This window comes from Lutra lutra, chromosome 4 (assembly GCF_902655055.1).
Source record: "Lutra lutra chromosome 4, mLutLut1.2, whole genome shotgun sequence".
NCBI classification, from domain to species: Eukaryota; Metazoa; Chordata; class Mammalia; order Carnivora; family Mustelidae; genus Lutra; species Lutra lutra.
In genome coordinates, this window is record NC_062281.1 from 143,571,069 (window position 1) to 143,591,077 (window position 20,009).

The 20,009-nt window shown below is 40.8% G+C and overlaps 1 protein-coding gene across 3 annotated transcripts in view; it reads right to left on the reverse strand.

The window, feature by feature from the left end:
- DNAJC6 (DnaJ heat shock protein family (Hsp40) member C6) overlaps positions 1–20,009 on the reverse strand; it is a 140,099-nt gene that overhangs the window by 22,520 nt on the left and 97,570 nt on the right. For all 3 annotated transcript variants that reach the window (XM_047725425.1, XM_047725424.1, XM_047725426.1), the window contains 9 exons: positions 19,872–19,921; positions 19,614–19,762; positions 10,234–10,356; positions 5,768–5,901; positions 5,041–5,235; positions 3,607–3,724; positions 1,930–2,009; positions 900–1,093; positions 711–791 (listed from right to left, as the gene is read on the reverse strand). In XM_047725425.1, coding sequence (XP_047581381.1) covers positions 711–791; positions 900–1,093; positions 1,930–2,009; positions 3,607–3,724; positions 5,041–5,235; positions 5,768–5,901; positions 10,234–10,356; positions 19,614–19,762; positions 19,872–19,921 — 1,124 coding nt within the window. The remainder of the gene's footprint in view (positions 1–710; positions 792–899; positions 1,094–1,929; positions 2,010–3,606; positions 3,725–5,040; positions 5,236–5,767; positions 5,902–10,233; positions 10,357–19,613; positions 19,763–19,871; positions 19,922–20,009) is intronic.

Genomic DNA, 20,009 nt, shown 5'->3' on the forward strand with positions numbered 1-20,009 from the left:
CCTTGCAATTCAATTCTGCACTGAATCTTGCAGTTAACCTCAGCAAACTCTACAGCAAGGAGACAAATGTATATGGACAGAACGCCAATGCCAGTCTACCAATGGCAGCAGTGTGAAGTGTTATGTTGGAAAGATTCTAAAATACATCTCCAGGTTTGGCAGAAAAGGATACTGTGATTGAGCCCAATCTCTGCCACGGCTGTTAAGGCGGGTAGCAGACACATATAGGCAAGGTGTTTGCCTTTTCTGCACCGGGGAAAGCTTAGATCTGCCCTGTTGGTGATGAGAGCCCTCTGGGAGAAATGCCAGACTTTATATTTTCAGAATATGTACTCAAGAGCAGGAGATAAAGTCCTTTATTAACTCATGTGTCAGCAGCATAAAGGGAAATCCTAGAGAATGTCATGCTTATTCCTAAATCCATGTAAGATGTGATCCAAAACACAGCATAGAGAGAAAAGGTGGAATTCGGCTAAAAATGGTTTTCTACATCAGTCTAAGAGTACCCATGGAGTTGAAAGTAGGGAAGTAATTTCAAATTGCCTGATTAAGAAAAAGAAATGAGCAGGGAGGGTGTGAAATAAGGAGGAATAAGGATGACTTCTAAGTGCTGTTGCCTTTGAGGCTGCTTTGAGGATGAACCATATTCACAGAAGAACCATGTAACTTAAGTGTCTAACCACGTAACTCAGAAAAATGCTTGGAAGTACCTTGCCAACAGAGAGAGGAAAAGAAGCCACCTTGCCCAAAATGCCGGGGGTTGTCTGGAGGGATGTCTATTGGAGCCTGTCCTGCAAGACAAAAGGCCATGCAGCATCAATGAAACACAGGAAAGAAGGCAAAGGGATAACTGACACAGAGGCTTTGCCCTGAAAATAAAATCACCAGGGGATTCGTACCTCCCAAGACCAGAGTATCTTGATGCTCCTGGTGAGAAGAGAAGAGGATGCTGGGATTGACATCTTTCGTGCAGTAATGTTCCCATGGTGGGGTTAAGTCTATCACTTTGTCGTGGGGCTGTAGTTCTACATCCAGAGTCACCTGAAATAGCTGAGGATATTTTTCTGGTACATCACATGCATCCAACTCAGGTCTACATAGGAATTTAAAAGAAGATGGGTGAAAAACAATGGGATCAGAATGATGTTCAGCACAGAAACCATTGTAGGTTGACTCAGGTTGACCCTGAGACTCATTCCTAGGGAAAAAGCGATCATTAACCAGTTAAGTGACTTTACTGTCCTGAGCTTGCTTTCCTCATCTAGAGAAAAGAGGAGAGTAATGCCTACTCAAAAAATTTGGATACTACTGCATGTGAAGGCATTCTAGAAGGATGGCTGATAGATCCAGGCAAGGCCAAGTCAGTTGTTAAGATAATGAAACAGCCCCAAGGGGCCATCCTGAGCTCTTGAATGTCCACCTCCTACCCTGACCCTATCCTCCAGCCTTTAGCCACCCCTCTGAGTTCCCAAGACCACATAATAATAAAGCAACTAAAGTTCGTACAGAGGGGTACCCTGCTTCAGTGCTATGGCCTGGCATCGTGTCTGAAGGGTCATCGCTCATAGCAGACCACAGATTAAACTGCCATCCCTATTGAAAGACACAAAGGGATACATAGATGCAAAGGGTTCATAGTATTGATACTTTGTTTCTATTTTGTTCATTCTTGTTCCCTCACAAAGAATTTTAGACCCTCCTGTTTCAAGTCTTTGATCCTATTGTGTTCGAGACAAATTATATCCAATTGCAAGTTGTAAAATGCAACTAGGCTCTCTTGAGTTGCTAAGTTACACTCTAACAACTGTTAGTCCTTCAGCACAGGGTTCCAGGGGTGTTGCAGCACAGAGCGGTAAGCCTTGGGCTCTGGCTTCCAGCATTTCACAGCTGCTTATATTGAAAGGGGTGTTCGGTTCAAGCAGCACTCACTTGGTGAACTTTAACACTGTGGTTTCCAGTGGTATGAATCCAGTATGAAACTGAAGCTGGAATATCTGGGTGTTGGTCACCTAAAAATACACGAAAGAAGCACATTACAGTCAGCCAGTGAAAAGGGAATCGGGTCAAAAGACTGTATTTCGGGGAGCCATGCACCTTCAACTGTTTCAAAATCTGAGCCTTTGCTTGGCTAGCAAAGATTTTGCTAGCCAAGGCTAGCAAAGATTTGCTTTGCTTACTGAGCCTTTGTTTACAAAATCTGAGCCTTATGAATACTAAATGATCTTCCCATTTGGAAACAGCCCAGTGTCGTTTCCAGCCTCTCCTCCCCATGAACTCTGCTTGGGCACATCATTCCCTCCATTAATGTCTCACGTTCTTGCACACTGCCATACGTGGGCTCATTCCATTCCTTCTACCCAGGATGCCCCTGCTCCAACCTCCAATCCTTCAAGGGCCACCTTACAAGGTTGTATCCTCCCTGTAGCCTTTCTGCAGTCACCACAGGCTAAAACAAACCACTCCCATTATGGCATTCCATCCTACCTGTACCCTGATAGTGGATATTCAGATATGTGATGAATTTCTCCTGCTAGGCTGAGCTCCCAAAGGGCAGGGACACAGTCTTATTCTTCTCTGTCCTACACCCCTAAGGTGATGACTGGCATAGAGCATGCACTTAGCGATTATCTGATTAAATACAATTCTGATTAAAATACAAGTACCTATTACATTATTCATAATATCCAAGAAGAGGCAAGACCCAAATGTCCATCAACTGATGAAGAGATTAATGGAACGTGACAGAGCCATAATGGAATATCATTTGGCCATATAAGGGAATGAAGTACTGATACATGATACAACATGGGTGAATTTCAGAAACATGCTAAGTGAAAGAAGTCAGTCTCAAAGGACCACATATTGTATGATTCCATTTATGTGAAATGTTTGAAATAAGCAAGTCTACAGAAACAGACAATAGATTGGTGGTTGCCTAGGAGATGGAAGAGGGGAATGGGCAGTGGCTGCTAATAAGTATAGAGCTTCTTTTGGGCATGACAAAGATGTTCTGGAATTATATAGTAGTGATGCATAACCTTTTGAAAACACTAAACATAATGTATGTACTACATACAGTAAAAGAATGAATTTTATGTTATGTGAATGTTATGGTAATAAGAAAGTTTAAAAATATAATTACTTAAATCCCACACCCTTCATAGAAATATATCCTCTCCCATTGATCCAAATGGGACACTATAAAAAAGGGCACAAGCTTCTAAAGAGCAAAGTTTGCTAGAAGTTCTAGGGCTATCAGCTTCTGGCAAAGTCATCAAGCCAAGGACCAGGAAATCACAACTTCTCTGAGTCTCATTCCCTATAAAACGAGGGAAATAGGCATAAGTAATTTTTAAGACCTCTTTCTAATTCTAAAACTACAAGCCACTCAAACCCAAAGTAATGCCAAGAAAAGATTCTAAAATACTCCTTATATTAAGGGATGCCTTGCTGGCTCAGCAGGGAGAGCATGAGACTCTTGATCTCAGGGTCATGAATTCAAGCTCCACACTGGGCACAGAGATTCCTTTAAATAACAACATAAAATAAAATATTCCTATTAAAGGCTCAGAAGAGTTTATGCCATGATTCTTCCTGAAACCATACCTTAGCCTGTAGCCGGCTCCCAATGGTTGACCTCAAGTGGTACATGGAAACAACAACATCTCCTTGTACAGTGATGCTCAAGGGAATGAAGATTTTTCCATCCTGCACACGGTATTCTCTTTGAACAGAGACAAAAATTTACATTGAAAGAGTCTAATCTTGTATTATCACATAGGTAGAGTCCTCTGTGGCTTTGGCCAAGGGATCTGTTGCCCAAGTCTGCACCCAAGAACTATTTCCTACCTTGAGCAGAGTCAAGAGAACAGCCATGGGTGCAAACTGGTTCTCCCATGGGATGCTGTTGGTCTATTGATAGGTCCTCTCTCTCTCCATCCCAACTGGACTTCCAGATAAATTAACTACCCATCCCTACTCTGTAGATGTCATGATCCTCAAATACATCTAGCCATGTTGTATTTGTCACTTAACTTTAAATGAACAGTTAAAGTAGGGATAGAGGGAACAAAAATGTCCAACCAAGATCAGCATAGAAACTGCACTGTTATGCTCTATGAGTATCTTGGATACCAATCCCCAAATTTAACCTATTCCAAACTAACTTCATTTTATGTTACCATCCACTACCTTCTTTCCATATCCCCTACCACCTCCCTCTGGCACCTGCTCTTTATTGTGGATTCTATAACTGCTTTGATTACATCACTGTCTACCTCATTGCTTACCCAGAAACTTCATTCATCCCTGATTTTCCCTCATCCTCACTAAATCTCATCAAGGTCATCTCTTTCTTCAATGTGCAGGTCCTCTGTTCGCATCACTGTCTTAACCCTCATTATCGCTCACACTAGTCCCTTAGCTTGTATCTCCATTTGAGAGAGAGCTGTAACGTCCCTTGATTTAGCTTTGCTTTTCTATAATTACAACCTACACAGAATTTTTTTTTTTTTTTTAACATCAGCCATGTCACAGTAATGTAGTTCTCCCAGGAAGAATATGATCCAACTTACAGAAGAATAAGGCAATTCACAGGAAGAAGTAAAGAGATGTATCATGACTGGGGTGCCCAAGTGCCTCAGTGGGTTAAGCGTCTGCCTTCAGCTCAGGTCATGATCTCGGGGTTCTGGGATCGAGCCCCACATTGCTCTCCCTGTTCAGTGGGGAGTCTGCGTCTCCCCTTCCCTCTACCTATCTTCCCTACGTGTGCTCACTCCCTTGCTCTCTCTCTCAAACAAATAAAATCTTTTTTAAAAAAAAGTCATAACTGGGGCGCCTGGGTGGCTCAGTGGGTTAAAGCCGCTGCTTTCGGCTCAGGTCATGATCCCAGGGTCCTGGGATCGAGCCTCACATCGGGCTCTCTGCTCAGCGGGGAGCCTGCTTCCCTTCCTTTCTCTCTGCCTGCCTCTCTGCCTACTTGTGATCTGTCTGTCAAATAAATAAATAAAATCTTTAAAAAAAAAAAGTATCATAACTTACTTCATTCGTTCAAAATCTGCACAGGTCGTATATATTTTGGTTTCTCCAATCAATACGTCACAGTAAGGACGACATCCGTTTCTCTGTTTGTTAAAAAAAGGAACTGGACTGACAGTGATGGACTTAATGGTGAGAGGCTTGAAGTGAGGGCGGTAGGGTTTGTCTGCTAGGAGGTCACACATATAACCCAGGTATCTGAAACAGAAGATTGACATTCTGTCGGTGCCAAGCACACCAGAAGAAAGAAATGATCAATTTTTGCTATCAAGTCTGTTCTTGTAAATGACTAACTTACAATAACCATTTACTGTGTTAATTTCTTAAACATTAACTGCCAAAAGAGGATGTAGCCAAAAATTTAGGAAAGCTTTTATCTAGTGACATTCCTATATTTCCTCCGAAGAACTGAAAAGGCATATTTATTTAATGAAAAAGCTTGTGGGAGCCTTACACTAGCTCGATATTTGCATATCTGTTCTTATTTGATCGACCAGATTCAATTTGTCAGCTAAAGGCTTGCTCTGGCTCTGGGAAAATTTTAGGATTTATCATCAGAAACACTTTCAATGCAAAAAAAGTAAGGAGAAGCAATTAAAATAAGAGAAAGGGAGAAATTGTGACTAATGGGAATATAATAAGTCAATTACCTAAAAAGGGTTTTTCTTTTTTAAGTGCATGACAGTAGTTTAGAAACATCTGGGCCTACTCTTCATCTAGCTTACTTTACCTCCTGTGGGATGGCGATAGCCCGATTCCGGGTCGCTTTGCGTATAACAACCGTACGGCAGGGCCAGGAGTAGAGTAGAGGTTACAGAAAATGAACATAGCACCGACCAGAATTGACGATGCTGCCCGTCCATCCTGCCAAGAAAGATACATAAACACTTTATGTATAAATGTGATTCATTGGACCATAAACAGACATGGCCCAATCAGCCACTCACCACGGAGAAGGGTTGTGCTTGCAGTGAAAAGAAGGGAGAAAAGGGAGAGTTCCTCTTAACAGAATGATTTTCAGTTAAAAATTGTGCGTTTGAAAACCAAACTCTGTCCCAGATCTTCAAATCACAATGCAGCAAGGGCAAAACTATTCTTAGGGCAAAATTAACTCTACTAACCTAAGAAACCAAGCAATGTAAGTTTAATTTGTATATATTTACTGAAAAATAATCTAATCTTCAAAGTAACTTTGATCTTGTAAGATCAGAACTGGTAGTTGAGGTCTCTTGGTTGCAGGCCAGAGATAGAGTTCACAGATTTGGGAAATACTGTTTTTTGGTATATGCTATGTATATATTTCACCCAAGATATGTTCCTAGAATCAGAGAAAATAAAGAAGATTTACATGATTCAACCACATTCAATGGAGAACTATATGCAGTAACATTCCCGATAGATGGTGACACAGGTTCTTCTAGAATACTTTAAGTGACACAGAGTTTGCTGCTGCTCGAAGAAGCTCAGTCCAGGTTACAAAGTTTTTGTCCTGAGTAAGTTCAGCTTGAAGTCTATTCCACTCAGTGATCCTGATTCTTCCTTCTGTCAGAAAAAAGTAAGCCTACTTCTTTCTCCCCGGGAAAGCCTTTCACACGTCTGAAATACCCTCCCTTCCCACCAAATACCCTCCCTTTCCACCAAAAGCCTTTCACATGTCTGAAATACCCTCCCTTTCCACCAAATACCCTCCCTTTCCACCAAATACCCTCCCTTTCCACCAAATACCCTCCCTTTCCACCATCTTCTGTTTTCGAGGTTAAAAACACACCCAATCTATGACAGCTAATATTATGTGTCAACTTGACTGGGTTAAGGGATGCTCAGATAGCTGGTAAAATATTACTTCTGGAAGTGTCTATGAGGGTGCTTCTAAAAGAGATCAGCATTTGATTCAGTAGAGTGAGCAAAAAAAGAAACACCCTCATCAACACGAGTGGGCATCATCTAATCTCTTGAGGACCCGAATAGAAGAACCAAAAAGTAAAGAATGGCAAATTTTCTATGTTCTTGAACTAGAAATGTCTACTTTCTTCTCCCCTGAGACATCAGAGCCTCTGGTTCTCAGGCCTTGGACTCAGACTGAATTACACTGCCAGCTTTTCTGGTTCTTTAGCTTGCAGAGAGCAAATAAATTGTGGGACCTTTCCTTTCAGCCTCTGTAACTGCATAAGCCAATTCCTATAATGAATACATTATATGTTGGCTCTGTTTCTCTAAAGAATCCCAACCAATACACAGTTCCTTTGATTCTTCCCCATTTGATATTCCATTTTCACAGACATCATTTGGCAAACTTTTTCTGCACAGACTCATTTTAAAACAACAACCTTAAATGTGCTACCCAGATGTGAAATACAAGATATGAGATATACTCCAACCACACTAGAGAGGAAAAGAAATATCATCTTCCTTATTCTGGACACTATGCTTTTACTAACATAACCCCAGGCTAAAGCAGTTTATATGCAGGCTAAGTCACCCCACAAGCTCTTATTGATCTTCCTATCCACTAAAACCCCTAGTTCTTTTTCAAATGATGTGTTAAGCTAAGACACAAAAATATTTAATCTTTTACAACAAGATTAGGGACTTTACATTTATTCTGTGTTTAATTTCACATTGTTAGCTTCTGTTAAGCAACCAACCTGCAATGGCTTTTAAAATCCAGATTCATTATATGACCTTCCCAGTTCCGAGAAAATTGGTAAGCTTGATCTACATATCATCATCAATGTTTTTAATTAAAAGAGCAACCAAACGCAACCTTCTCCTGGAAGGATGCTGATTCATTAATCACCTACTTTTGGAAGCAGATACTGAGCCAAAATCCAACTCAATGTATAACAGCCTAGCCCAGATTCCTCTATCCTGATTATAAGAAATTGGAAAATATCTTTCAGGAATCCAATAAACTGTCCCTACTAATCTGTTGGCCTTGTTGCAAAAGTTCAGTTGTTTTGATACATGTGTTCATAATGAAGCGATGAGGACTTCTTTTTCCTAAGAGTTTAAAATCATCTGTGCAAAGACTTAGATTAGAATTTTGCCTTGAGGGGCGCCTGGGTGGCTCAGTGGGTTAAGCTGCTGCCTTCGGCTCCGGTCATGATCTCAGAGTCCTGGGATCGAGCCCCGCATCAGGCTCTCTGCTCAGCGGGGAGCCTGCTTCCTCCTCTCTCTCTGCCTGCCTCTCTGCCTGCTTGTGATCTCTCTCTGTCAAATAAATAAATAAAATCTTTAAAAAAAAAAAAAAAAGAATTTTGCCTTGAATTGCCATCAGGTTCACCAGCCTGTAACTTTCCAGGATCAACCTCCTCCATCTTTTCGAAAAATTCCCCTGTCTTTGTTTGCTTGGCACCTCTATTTCCTGTTTCCTCATATTACATAAGGAGTCCATGATTGCTTTTCCAAGCGCTCTCAGCATTCTGTCACAGAATTTAAGTCTAGAGAGTGGATTATTTTTAAGTACTGTGAAGCTCTTTTCATATCTCACTACCTATCAGCTTGTCTTAATGATCATTGTTACTCACTTCCTAGCCTGACATCTATTTCCCTGATAGAGAAACAGAATAAAAGAGTTAAGATTATACCATGTGCCTTAAGCATTTGTTATTGTCCTTATTCCAAGGACAGTATTTTTTTAAGACATTTTTCTTAATCTTCATTCCTTTTAGATTTAGCCTTCTTGATACTCTTACCTGATTCATGGCTCTTGGGATATGTGTCCCCTCCTTTTATCGACCACACAAGTCTTTTTCAAATTTTAACTAGTTTTTTATGGAAAGATGAGTATACGTTTATTTTTAATAAGACAGAAATAAACATGATAAAAATAAAAGCTCCCACTTTCAGCTTCAATTCCATTTCCCGAAGACTTGATACAGACGTACGACTCATTCACATCATTTTCCAGTGAACCAAACGCAGCCAATGGTGTCATAATCCTTTGTCTGCTTCTTTTTCTTCTTTGTTGGCTTTTGATTCTTCATGATTGTATCATAAGACCCAGAAGCCTCCGGTATCTCTTAAGCCATCTTCTCTTACAAAGCTGTCAGATTCTGGCTCTCTGACCTTTTTAGGAAGTTCTTGAGCAAAGAGAAAATCACCAGGGTGCCTAAAGGCTGCTTAGTCCCTGAAAGTAATCTGTTCTGTTGCACAATCTGCTGTGCCTCCACAAGAAAACCCTTTGGCCTTTCACATTAAACTTCTATGAACACCAAGTGCTTTTTCTTTGTTGCCAAGAGTCTGAGAACGTGAGATGGAAAGAAGAAAGTATGTTCATTAGATTTTTTCCCTCTTTTAGCCAACTGGCTCTCAAGGAGGGAGAAAATCATCAGGTAATCCTAGAGCAAAACAAATACACCCTGACATTTCTAGAAGCAATGAAGAGTCCTAGTATTTATGCTCAGATCCCACCTGTGTGTCCATTTATTCATGTATGCAATCACTTATTCAAACCTTTCAGACCCGGGTGCAAAGGTAAGGAAGACACAATTCTTGCCTGTGAGATGCTTATAGTCTAGGGCGGAAACTGGCAAATCGCCAGATTACGAGGATGCCACAGAAGACATTAAGATACACAGTGGAAATGTCCGTCCTGGGAAAATACTCATGAGTCAAAACTATTTTACCAGAGTTGAGTTTTAAACAATAGATGAGAAGCCACCAGAGGATAGTTGGGGAAAGGGACCCTAAGAAGTCAGGGGTCAGGAAAGTCATCACTTCCACCAGGAATTGCTACAACATACAATCAATCTACATGACTTTGTGCAAGAGCAGAGGGGTCTTCTTATTTCATTTTTATTCAAGCACAAAAAGAAATGATAAATATTCCAATGTGTTTATCAATTTTATTCACACAGAACTTAATGGTATTTCTGCCTGTGTCTACTTCTTCTACTTCTTCTTCTTCAGTCCTTGTGTCTACCTCTTTTAAAATATTTAGCACATTCTAGAGGCCCTGTACTATGTGTATGTATCTGCCTCTCTAAAAAGTACTCAAGTTTTAAGGCAAGAATAATAAATTCCTTCCTCATTTTTATATCCCTCACATTACCTAATTCCTAAGTAGGGATCCAATAAATTTTTATTCAGCTTAAATGTTATCTGTCCACCAGTCTGTACAGAGCCAGCTGTACTTGGCCAAACCAAACCCACCTACTACAAGTGACAGCAACAACAGTAATGAAGATTACTCACCAAGCAGTGGACAACACAGACGTTTTTGGGATTCTGTAGTAGCCAATTATACATATTCCGACACACAGCAAAAAGGTTGTGTAGACTGGGGGCCTGCCTGATGGGCCAACTGCACTCTGAGACCTAAGGCACAGAGCAAAAGGAAATGAATTCCCCAAGTGACTCCTCTCCATAAGGAGCTATCACAACAAACAACTTCTGGAATATGATACCACATTCTCTTTTAATATAGAAGGAGAGATGGGAACAGGGTCCAAACACAGAAGACTTGTTTAATATAACAATTCCTTAATTAAAAAATTCCATTCCACTAAAGGTATTAAAAACACATTTTGAAGTACATTTTAAGTAAAAATAGATCATTTAGGGGTACCTGGGTGGCTCAGTCAGTGAAGAGACCAACTCTTGATTTCAGCTCAGGTCATGACCTCGGGGTTGGGAGATCCAGCCCTGCATTGGGCTCTGCACTCAGCACAGAATCTGCTTGAGATTCTCTCTTTCCCTCTCTTGCCCTCTGCTCCTCTTCCCCCCACTCTCCTACACCTGGGCATGCACACACACATGCACGCATGTTCTCTCTCTCTCTAAAAAAAACAAAAAAACAACAAAAAAAACCACAACCATTTAAACTATATGTTTGGATTTTTTTTAAATTCTGTGAGGTTGCATTTAATTTCTATTAAGTATAAAATGTTTGGGGGCACCTGGGTGGCTCAGTGAGTTAAGCCTCTGCCTTCAGCTCAGGTCATGATCCCAGGGTCCTGGGATGCAGCCCCACATCGGGCTCTCTGCTTGGCAGGGAGCCTCCTTCCCCGTCTCTCTCTGCCTGCCTCTCTCTGCCTACTTGTGATCTCTCTCTCTCTGTCAAATAAATAAAATCTCAAAAAAATAAATAAACAAACAAAATAAAATGTTTGACCTGCCTTTTATATACTTAGTTACAGTATTACCTTATAAATCCTACATTATCCCTGATTTTACCCTAGTTGTCATGAGAACATGAAAAGAGCTGCAGAGTAAGCCGAAGATACCCTTGTTCAGAGCTCTTATTTCTTTCTGTCTTAAAGAGAGAACTCACAAGTCCATGAGGCAATTCTCAGTATTTTCATTCATCTAATACATATGTTCCTTTAACCCATTACAGAGCATTGACTATGTTCCTGGAATTCTGTTTGGCTATGAGCTGTACCATAATCATACAAGTCAGGTATTAATGTGATCCCCGTTCTACAGATAAGAAAACTAACTCTCAGAGGTTGCCTTGTCTAAAGTCATACTGTTGGTCATTACCAGCAGTGCAACCCAGATCTTCTGAATATAAATCACTGGACAACAAGAGTAGACTGGTAGAGATCATCACTGATTCAAAATATCAGGCATGAACCCTAACTGATAAGATATTTACTAATTTAGGTAACAAAGATAAGAAGAAGTTTAGACTTGGGCAAACTCTATGACCTCTTTTAGCTTTTCTTCCTTCACAAAATGTGGTGAGTGGTACCTACCTACCTACCTCACAGGATGTGGTTAGTACATGAGGATATATTTCAAGGGCTCAGCTTAGTATCTGACACACACAAAGTGATTAAGGAATGTTGGTTATTATGATCATTATTGTATCAGGTAACTGCCCGTGCAAAGCCCTGGGTTCAGATAAAGTCAGATATGTTTGAATAAAATGAATGAAACCCTGTTTGATAAGAATGTAGACTTATCTACCCAGGGTAGATAAGTCGACTTATCTACCCTGGGTAGATAAGTCGACTTATCTAAAGGGCCAGATCACTCAAGGTCTGTTAGGAGTTAGGAGAATATTGAAGAAGGAGAGTGACTCTCATCTGCATTTTCCGAAGACGTCTCAAGATCCAGTGTGGAGAATGGATGTGGATGCCATGAGAGTAGCCAGAGAGACCAGCCAGGAGGCTGTTGAGGAGTCCAAGTCAGGGATGATGGCGGCTTAGGCCAGATGAGTGCCAGTGGGACTTGAGGGATTCAGGAATTAGAGATGAGATGGAATACCTGTATATGTATGACTTGGATACTGATCATATGGGGGCAGTGAGTGTGGAGGGGTATACTTAAGAGATGAGGGGGAAAGAGTCAAGGATGACCCCTAGGTTTCCAGCCTGAATGGCTGGATAAAAGGATGGCAGGTGCCATCTACTGAGGTAAGGAATTCTGGAGAAAGACTAGGTTTTTATGTGGACGGTGTCACCAGAAAATACTCTGAAACACTACCACCGCTGGCCTAAGAAACCCCAAATGTCTCAAATTCCTAATGTTTAACAGTGGGGAGAGGGAGGCCGGAGTAATCTATTTGGTTGACCTTTTCTGGGAACCAGATAATCACTAGTCAAAATATAAATGGGAAATGAGGTGTGGTCTCTCTAGAGCAGACATCCTAAGGCAAACGCCTGGAGTTCTCGTTCTGGGGTTGTCAAGAAAGTCCATTCCTTTAGCTTAATTTGTAACATTTTTCTATAAGATGATTGTAGGGTAATGACTCACTTACCTGTATCTTTTGGCAACGATGGGTGTGATTTTAGTAAACAAAGTTGTTGAAACACTTCACACAGCTACCAAACAATCCGGGGTGACCCTCTACTGGCCGTCTGTCAATTTAGACTCTCTATCAGCTTGCCCCTTTCTACCCAATACGAATCAGGGCTGTGTTTGGTCCATTCTTTACCCCCAAATGGATTCTCCACTGATGTGTTCTCAAGGAACAGAAATGATACATTGATTTAAAAAAAAAAAAAAAAGAATAGTTGGGAAGACAAATTTTGCCATCAGAGAAATTGCAAAGTGTACATTTGTATAAGCTAGTTCTTGTCTCCAGTGTTTTTCTTCCATTGGTAAGTGTACATTCATCATTTAAAACCCAAGTTCAAGTGTTCTTTTGTCTCTGGAAGTTTCTTTAACACCCAGAGGCAGAAATCTTCATTAACTTAGGTCTTTGTACACATGTTCTTGTCCACTCTCATCTGTTAAAGCTTTTATCAGTTGAACAACAGGGTTGAACCCATGGGCTAGGTTTTCACCTTTGCTTTTTACTGCTTACGACCTGATTAACGTTAGTCAAGTTACTGATCTCTCAGAGCTTAAAATCTCTCATATGTAAAGTGAAAATGAGCATTACAAAACTGTTAGGAGAATTAAGTAGCACAACATAAGCATGGTGAGTGCCAGCTTATTTTCCAATTGTACTCAAATTAACTGTTTGCATCCATCTACCCCTCTAGCCACTAAGCCCCATGAGAAGAGACACACCAAACTTACTCATTTTGTAACCTCAGAGTTGTGTCCATGTGTCAGTTGAATGGCAGGTGCTCAGTAGGTATTTGCTGAGTGAATGAATGAGTGAAAGAATAAAGGAATGCACCCCATTTGGTAATCATTTCTTGTGCTGAGATTTGTCCACATGTACAATCACTCAGGGAAGGAACAAGTTGGTTTTTTTTTGTTCAATTTTGTTGTTGTTTTAGGTTGCAATCATGTAAAAGTATAAAAAAAAGAACGGTTTTTCCTGGAAGTATTTTTAAACCTCTTACAAGCTGTCTGTCAACCATACAAACACTTTAAATGTCAGTATCTGTAATGAGTTTCAGCTAAAAGTTGGCTAAATTGTTCTTAGCACAATAGACTAAAAGCTCCACAATCATTAAATCAATCAAGCAAATAATATTAATTTAAAGTACTCCATAATTATATATTTACTTGATATATAATTATACACCATTAAGCAAACATACAATTAGAATTTTTTTTAAAGCATGTACTCTGTCTAAAAGGGGAAAAAGAAACATTAAGGCACAAACAAAACAAAACAAAAATGTTTTAAGGAATTCAATCATAAGCTGTTTTTGTAGCTCCCTGGGGTTCACAGGTTCGTGCAATAACCACAATCCTTGGGCATGTGACACTTTGCAATGCGATCTCCAGTCTTTCTAAACATCTCCCAGAGCCATAAGCATCAGGAAACGCCATATGGATTACAGGCTGCCATGATACCACCCAGTGGGGAAAGAAGCCAAACAGCACCAGGGCTAGATGCTCCATTTTCATCTCTCCATCACTCCAAGGGTGAGATAAGATGGCCGAAGCATCCAACTTGCTAGGCACAAGAGCAAAAGGTACTACAGAGAATTGAACTCAAGAGCCATATCCAGTGTTTTAAGAATCTGCACACTATTTTTGGGAAACAGGGGTCAATCATTTCTTGTGGCATTTTATTATTAATAACATTAATCATAACTACCACTTACCAAATGTTTACTATAGTGCAGATCTGCTATGAAGTTTATTCCTTAGAGCAAACCTACAGAAAAAGTTTCTAAGTATTTGCACGATAGATATTGGTCTTGTCATCCTTAATTTATACAGGAGAAAATGGTGATTTAACCAGGAAGAGGAGCAGCTGTGATGTGAACCTCGGGTAATTTTTTTTTTTTAAAGATTTTTTATTTATTTATTGGACAGAAAGAGATCACAAGTAGGCAGAGAGGCAGGCAGAGAGAGAGGAGGAAGCAGGCTCTCTGCTGACCAGAGAGCCCGATACGGGGCTCGATCCCAGGACCCTGGGATCATGACCTGAGCCCAAGGCAGAGGCTTTAACCCTCTGAGCCACCCAGGCACCCCTCGGGTAATTTTTAAAGTTTGAAATCTGTGTATATGCTATAATTTTCATCTCAATAATAAAATAAGAAGAGTCGTGTACTTCCTATTCTACCACACTGGCTGATTGATTATTAACTGCAATTCCCTCTTACATTTGTGTGGTGGTTATGGCCTCAAGTGATGGCTGTATTTTCTAAGGTGGAGATATTCAATTCACTGAAGCCTGCAGAACTAGAGTGTGGGGATCCCTGGCCCTCTAACTTCTAGGCCAGGGTTTTTGGGGTTTTTTTTTCCACCCCACCCCATTATTTCCTATCCTTACACTGAAGACTGGTGGCAGAGGGAGAGATGAAGTAGAAGCTGTAAAGTCACTCCTCTATGGCCAACCCTTCTCACCAACCATGAACCAAAACCAAAATACCTGAGAGCTACGGTGACCTCTTTGGTGAGCTCTGGAAGGAAATGAATAAAGAAACAAACAAAAGATTGAGCTTTATGAAGTTCAAGTTGGTATCATATTTCCCCCAAATCAATTTGTTCTCAAAAGAAGTCCTATATGATCATGTAGTTTAGAAATAGTCAAAATGAAGAAAGATTCTAAAGGAACCTGGAATGATGATGATGATGATGATGATGATGATTTATGCTCCTCATGGGGCTCCTTCAGCATACTTTTCTACCTGGCTGAACAGGGGAGGGAGGACACTCAGAGCAGTAGTGGAGCGCTATCAGTATGTAAGAACTTGAGGGCCAGCCTCAACTTAGTGTCCATTCATCCAGTTTTCCATCTCTTGCCAACAGCAGTGTATAAAGTGGTGGTCCCTGATATTCTGAGCAGAGCTGTAAATGTGTGCAGAAAGTGAATCAGTGTACACACACCCACAGAGTGGATGGGTGTTTATTTGGGAGATGCTAGAGAAGGTATGGGCTAGACAGTGGTGATGGTTACACAGCACTGTGAATGTGCTCAGTGTCACCAAACTGTATTCCTAGCAGTGGTTGAAATGGTATGGTTATGTCATGTATAGTTTACTGTCAAAAGAGGAAGGGAGGAAGGAAGGAAGGGAGGGAGGAGGGGAGGGAGGGAAGAAAAGGAAAGGTGGGAGAGAGGGAGGAAAAAAGGAATGGAAGAGATGGTTAAACTCTCTGAAGTCCATCCATGGGTCTAGATACACAGGGGACTTGCGTTTCTTTAACTCAGATTAGGAACACCTGGTTTAGATAATGCATCTCCTTGGTCTCTAGGACTTTAGTGTCAACACTGGTCATTTTTATTTCCTCAAGGTGGAAACTGGCTACGAAAAGTAAGAGAACTGCTGTTCAGTACATCCTGTGCGGGTCTGAATAGGCATTCTAGCACTCCCCTTTGAAAGTGGGGCACTCTGACAAGTACTGTTTTGAGTTGGGGCCTCTGTCAACATGGAGACCAAATGTAAGTCCTTTTCTAATGCTCTGTTCCACATGCAAATACTAAGAAAACAGCTAGTTGATTATCTCCTATGATTCCTATCAAACCACGTGGCTTCTAAGCATAAAAGCTAATCACAATACAAAATGACCCCCCTCAGCAAAGTGAAATCTTCCTGGAAACAGCCGCTCTGCCACCACCACACATCTCCCCAAACACACATCACTCAATTAAAATGTAAAGTGACTGAGTTCAGATATACACAGAACTGGACTTCTGTGAGTCTGTAAATAAAACCAGTCTCATATTTGGTCTTTTCCAACACTGGAATTTATGGAAGACTGCCATCTACACTACTTTTTTTTTTTTTTTTCACTTTTTAAAGATTTTATTTTTAAGTAATCTCTACACCCAACATGGGGCTTGAACTTACAACCCTGAGATCAAGAGTCACATGCTCTACTGACTGAGCCAGTCAGGCACCCTGTGCCATCCATATTTGTTAAAATAATTGCACACCTAATACTCCACTGTCCTGGAAGGAGGAAGAATTAGTTCTAGCCCTCATGCCCTGAGAGATGAGAACCAAAAAAAAAAAAAAAAACCTTTCCTAAGTAATGCAACAATGAGATGAAATCAATTTGTGGTATTAGTGCTGGGGAGAAAAAGGACCGAGATTTTTTTTTTTTTTTAATTTTATTTATTTATTTGACAGACAGAGATCACAAGTAGGCAGAGAAGCCAGGCAGAGAGAGAGGGGGAAGCAGGCTCCCTGCCGAGCAGAGAGCCCGATGTGGGGCTTGATCCCAGGACCCTGAGATCATGACCTGAGCCGAAGGCAGAGACTTAAACCACCGAGCCACCCAGGTGAAAAGGACCGAGATTTTTAAGATTTTATTTATTTATTTGTCAGAGAGAAAGAGAACAAACAGAGGGAGCAGAAGGCAGTAGGAGAAGCAGACTCTCTTCTGAGCAGGGAGCCCAATGTGGGGCTCTATCCTAGGACTCTGGGTTCATGACCTGAGCTGAAGGTAGATACTTAACTGACTGAGCCACCCAGACATCCCCTGGCTTCTCTTTCCAGCTAGGCTTAAGTGTCTTGAGAAAAAGAACCAAATATTTATTTTGTATCTATGTGTTTAATAATTTTTGGCACATTCATTCTTCTGAGAACCGTGTGTTAGCCAAGCCAGCCACTGTTCTAGGTGGCAATAATCTAAACATACCTCCTGTTCTTCTAGGGCAAACGAGAACAACCCAGGACCGATGCTCAATATGTAAGTCCTTTTCTTGTGGTAAGACTGTTAAGACTGGTCACAAAATATGTAATTATACTAATAGATGCCTTTTTAAAAATACCTTTATAGAGATTGCTTTTACAAATCTGACACAAAGAGACAACCTCATCTGTATGAATGCTTCTATAATGGTATATCATTATTTACTTTCAGAGCAAAATTTTTCCAGACTATTACAGATCTTTCAAGATCAAATAAAATTTCTATGATAGTCCTTCAGTTATGAAAATGATGACACTGACGGAGTCTCCAAATAAGAAAAAAATCAAAAGATTTGTGTCCGAGTTAGAAACAGAATATCTACCCACATTTTTGTTTGATGTTAATTCACTTACTCTGAATTAGGTAATAGATGGAAGAAGAGTTGGAAAGGCAGTTAATTATAGGGAATTTTAAAAAGCTGCATTTACTCATTAGAGAATGGCAATTTAGACCTAACTGCTTCAAAATGGTTTTTTCACTGCTTCTGAAGAGCGGTCCCCAGGGCAAGCAGAAACAGCACCCAGAAAGCTGTTAGCAGTGCAGACTCCCACCACTCTCCTGCCCTGATGAAATCAGAAATACGGGGCCTGGGTTTGACTAGCACTCCAGGTGGTTTTGTTGCTCACTAAATTTGAGATCCACTGAGTTTCCTCTTGCCTATTCCAGGAACACGCAGAGAAAAGAAAGTCCTTAGCAAAACCCTCTCCTATCTTATTGAACATTAAGGCAGGTAGAGGTCTTAGAGAACATAGAGACCAAACTTCTTGTGTTTTTTACAGATCCAGAAATTGAAACCCAGAGATTATCAATGGCAACTGAAATTTGGGGCAAAATGTGTTCCAGCATCAAGGCTGAGGTCCTGGATACACCATATGGACAACCAACTAATGTTTTGTTTATTTGAAATCAATTTGCACTCTTCAAGTGTCCACTGTATAGAAAATCCTTTCTATTTATTAATAGACTCAAACATACTTACAAAACCAATCATATCTAAGGCTAAATCAAAATATTTGAAGATGTTCTTGAGAGAGAAAAAGCCTTCATTTAGTGAGTCACTCAAGAATTCCGTGGCCAGGATGTCTAGGTGGCTCAGCGGGTTAAGCCTCTGCCTTTGGCTCAGGTCATGATCTTAGGGTCCTGGGATCAAGCCCCGCATCGGGATCTCTGCTCAGCAGGGAACCTGCTTTCCCTCTCTCTCTTCCTGCCTGCCTCTCTACTTGTGATCTCTGTCAAATAAATAAATAAATAAATCTTTAAAAATAATAATAATAAAAGAATTCCGTGGCCAGAAATATCAAACTCTCATCAGATTCAAACCTGAGCCAGCACTCATGGCTTCACCAGCCAGAAACTAGAAATATTTCTCTGCCTCATTCAAAAAGCTCCTTCGAAGGATAAGCCAGCTTTCCCCAATAATATCGCCAGCCCAGAGTAATAGTTAAGAACACAAGCCTAAGACCACCTACTAGTGGTATGGTCTTGGGCAAGTCACCACTTCTCTGTGTCCCCGTCTACCTCAGAAGACAGTGTAAATGCTCCAAATATGAGTAATAGTACTACCACACCTACAGGGTGGACTGCCTGTGTGTTGTCCTCTACCATGAAAGAAGCACCTTTACTGAATGTCAGAGAGCTATTTCCATGAACGCTGGTGTCTACCAGTCTAGCACCGCTGCTTCATCATGGTGCCCAAGTAGGAAGAAGGAGTGGTTAAAGGCATCATTAGTGCTACAGTATAAGGGTTGTCAACCGCCCTACATAGCAGTTCCATCTCCAACTGAGCCTCACAGCAATGTGCCCTAACAACAGAACAACCACCATAAGTGATTTGAGACCCCAAATTATATGGTATCTCATTGACAGATAAACCTTCCTGCAAATGTCCTTACCCAAGGAAAATCTTCAAAATATTTCATAATAGCCTAATAAACACTTTGTGACTAGAAGTGCCCAGAGTATATAGTTAATCGGCTTTGGGGGTCTGAGGACCAAAGCTTTGAGGATAGCTCTTAAAGGGAAAAAGACCCTGTTTTGTCTTCAAACCATGTGATCCCAGCGCTTAAACTCCTTACCCTGCTGTGAAACTTGGCAGTTCGATAAGACTTGGGTGACAGATTATACACCGTGTAGTGGTCAAGATGTCTGGAATCCAAAAAGCTTCGGATGTCATCAACCTGATTCCTGAATCCTATGTCAACATTGTCCAGAGGAAAGGACATCACTAGCAGGGATCAGAGAGAGAGAGAGATAGGTTAAACAGGTTTGCTGTCTCCATGGGGAGCCACTTGTAAGCTGAGCTACTGAGCAGTTATTAAACGTGAGGAACTTACCAATAATTCTGGAGGTAACATAAGTGAAGTCTAAATCTCCCTTCGTGTAGCTAAAAGCAAGGAAAGGGTTCTCATTAAAATCATCCAAATATGCCAGGACTCCCCTCTCTCATTCACTTGCACATTATGACTTGGACA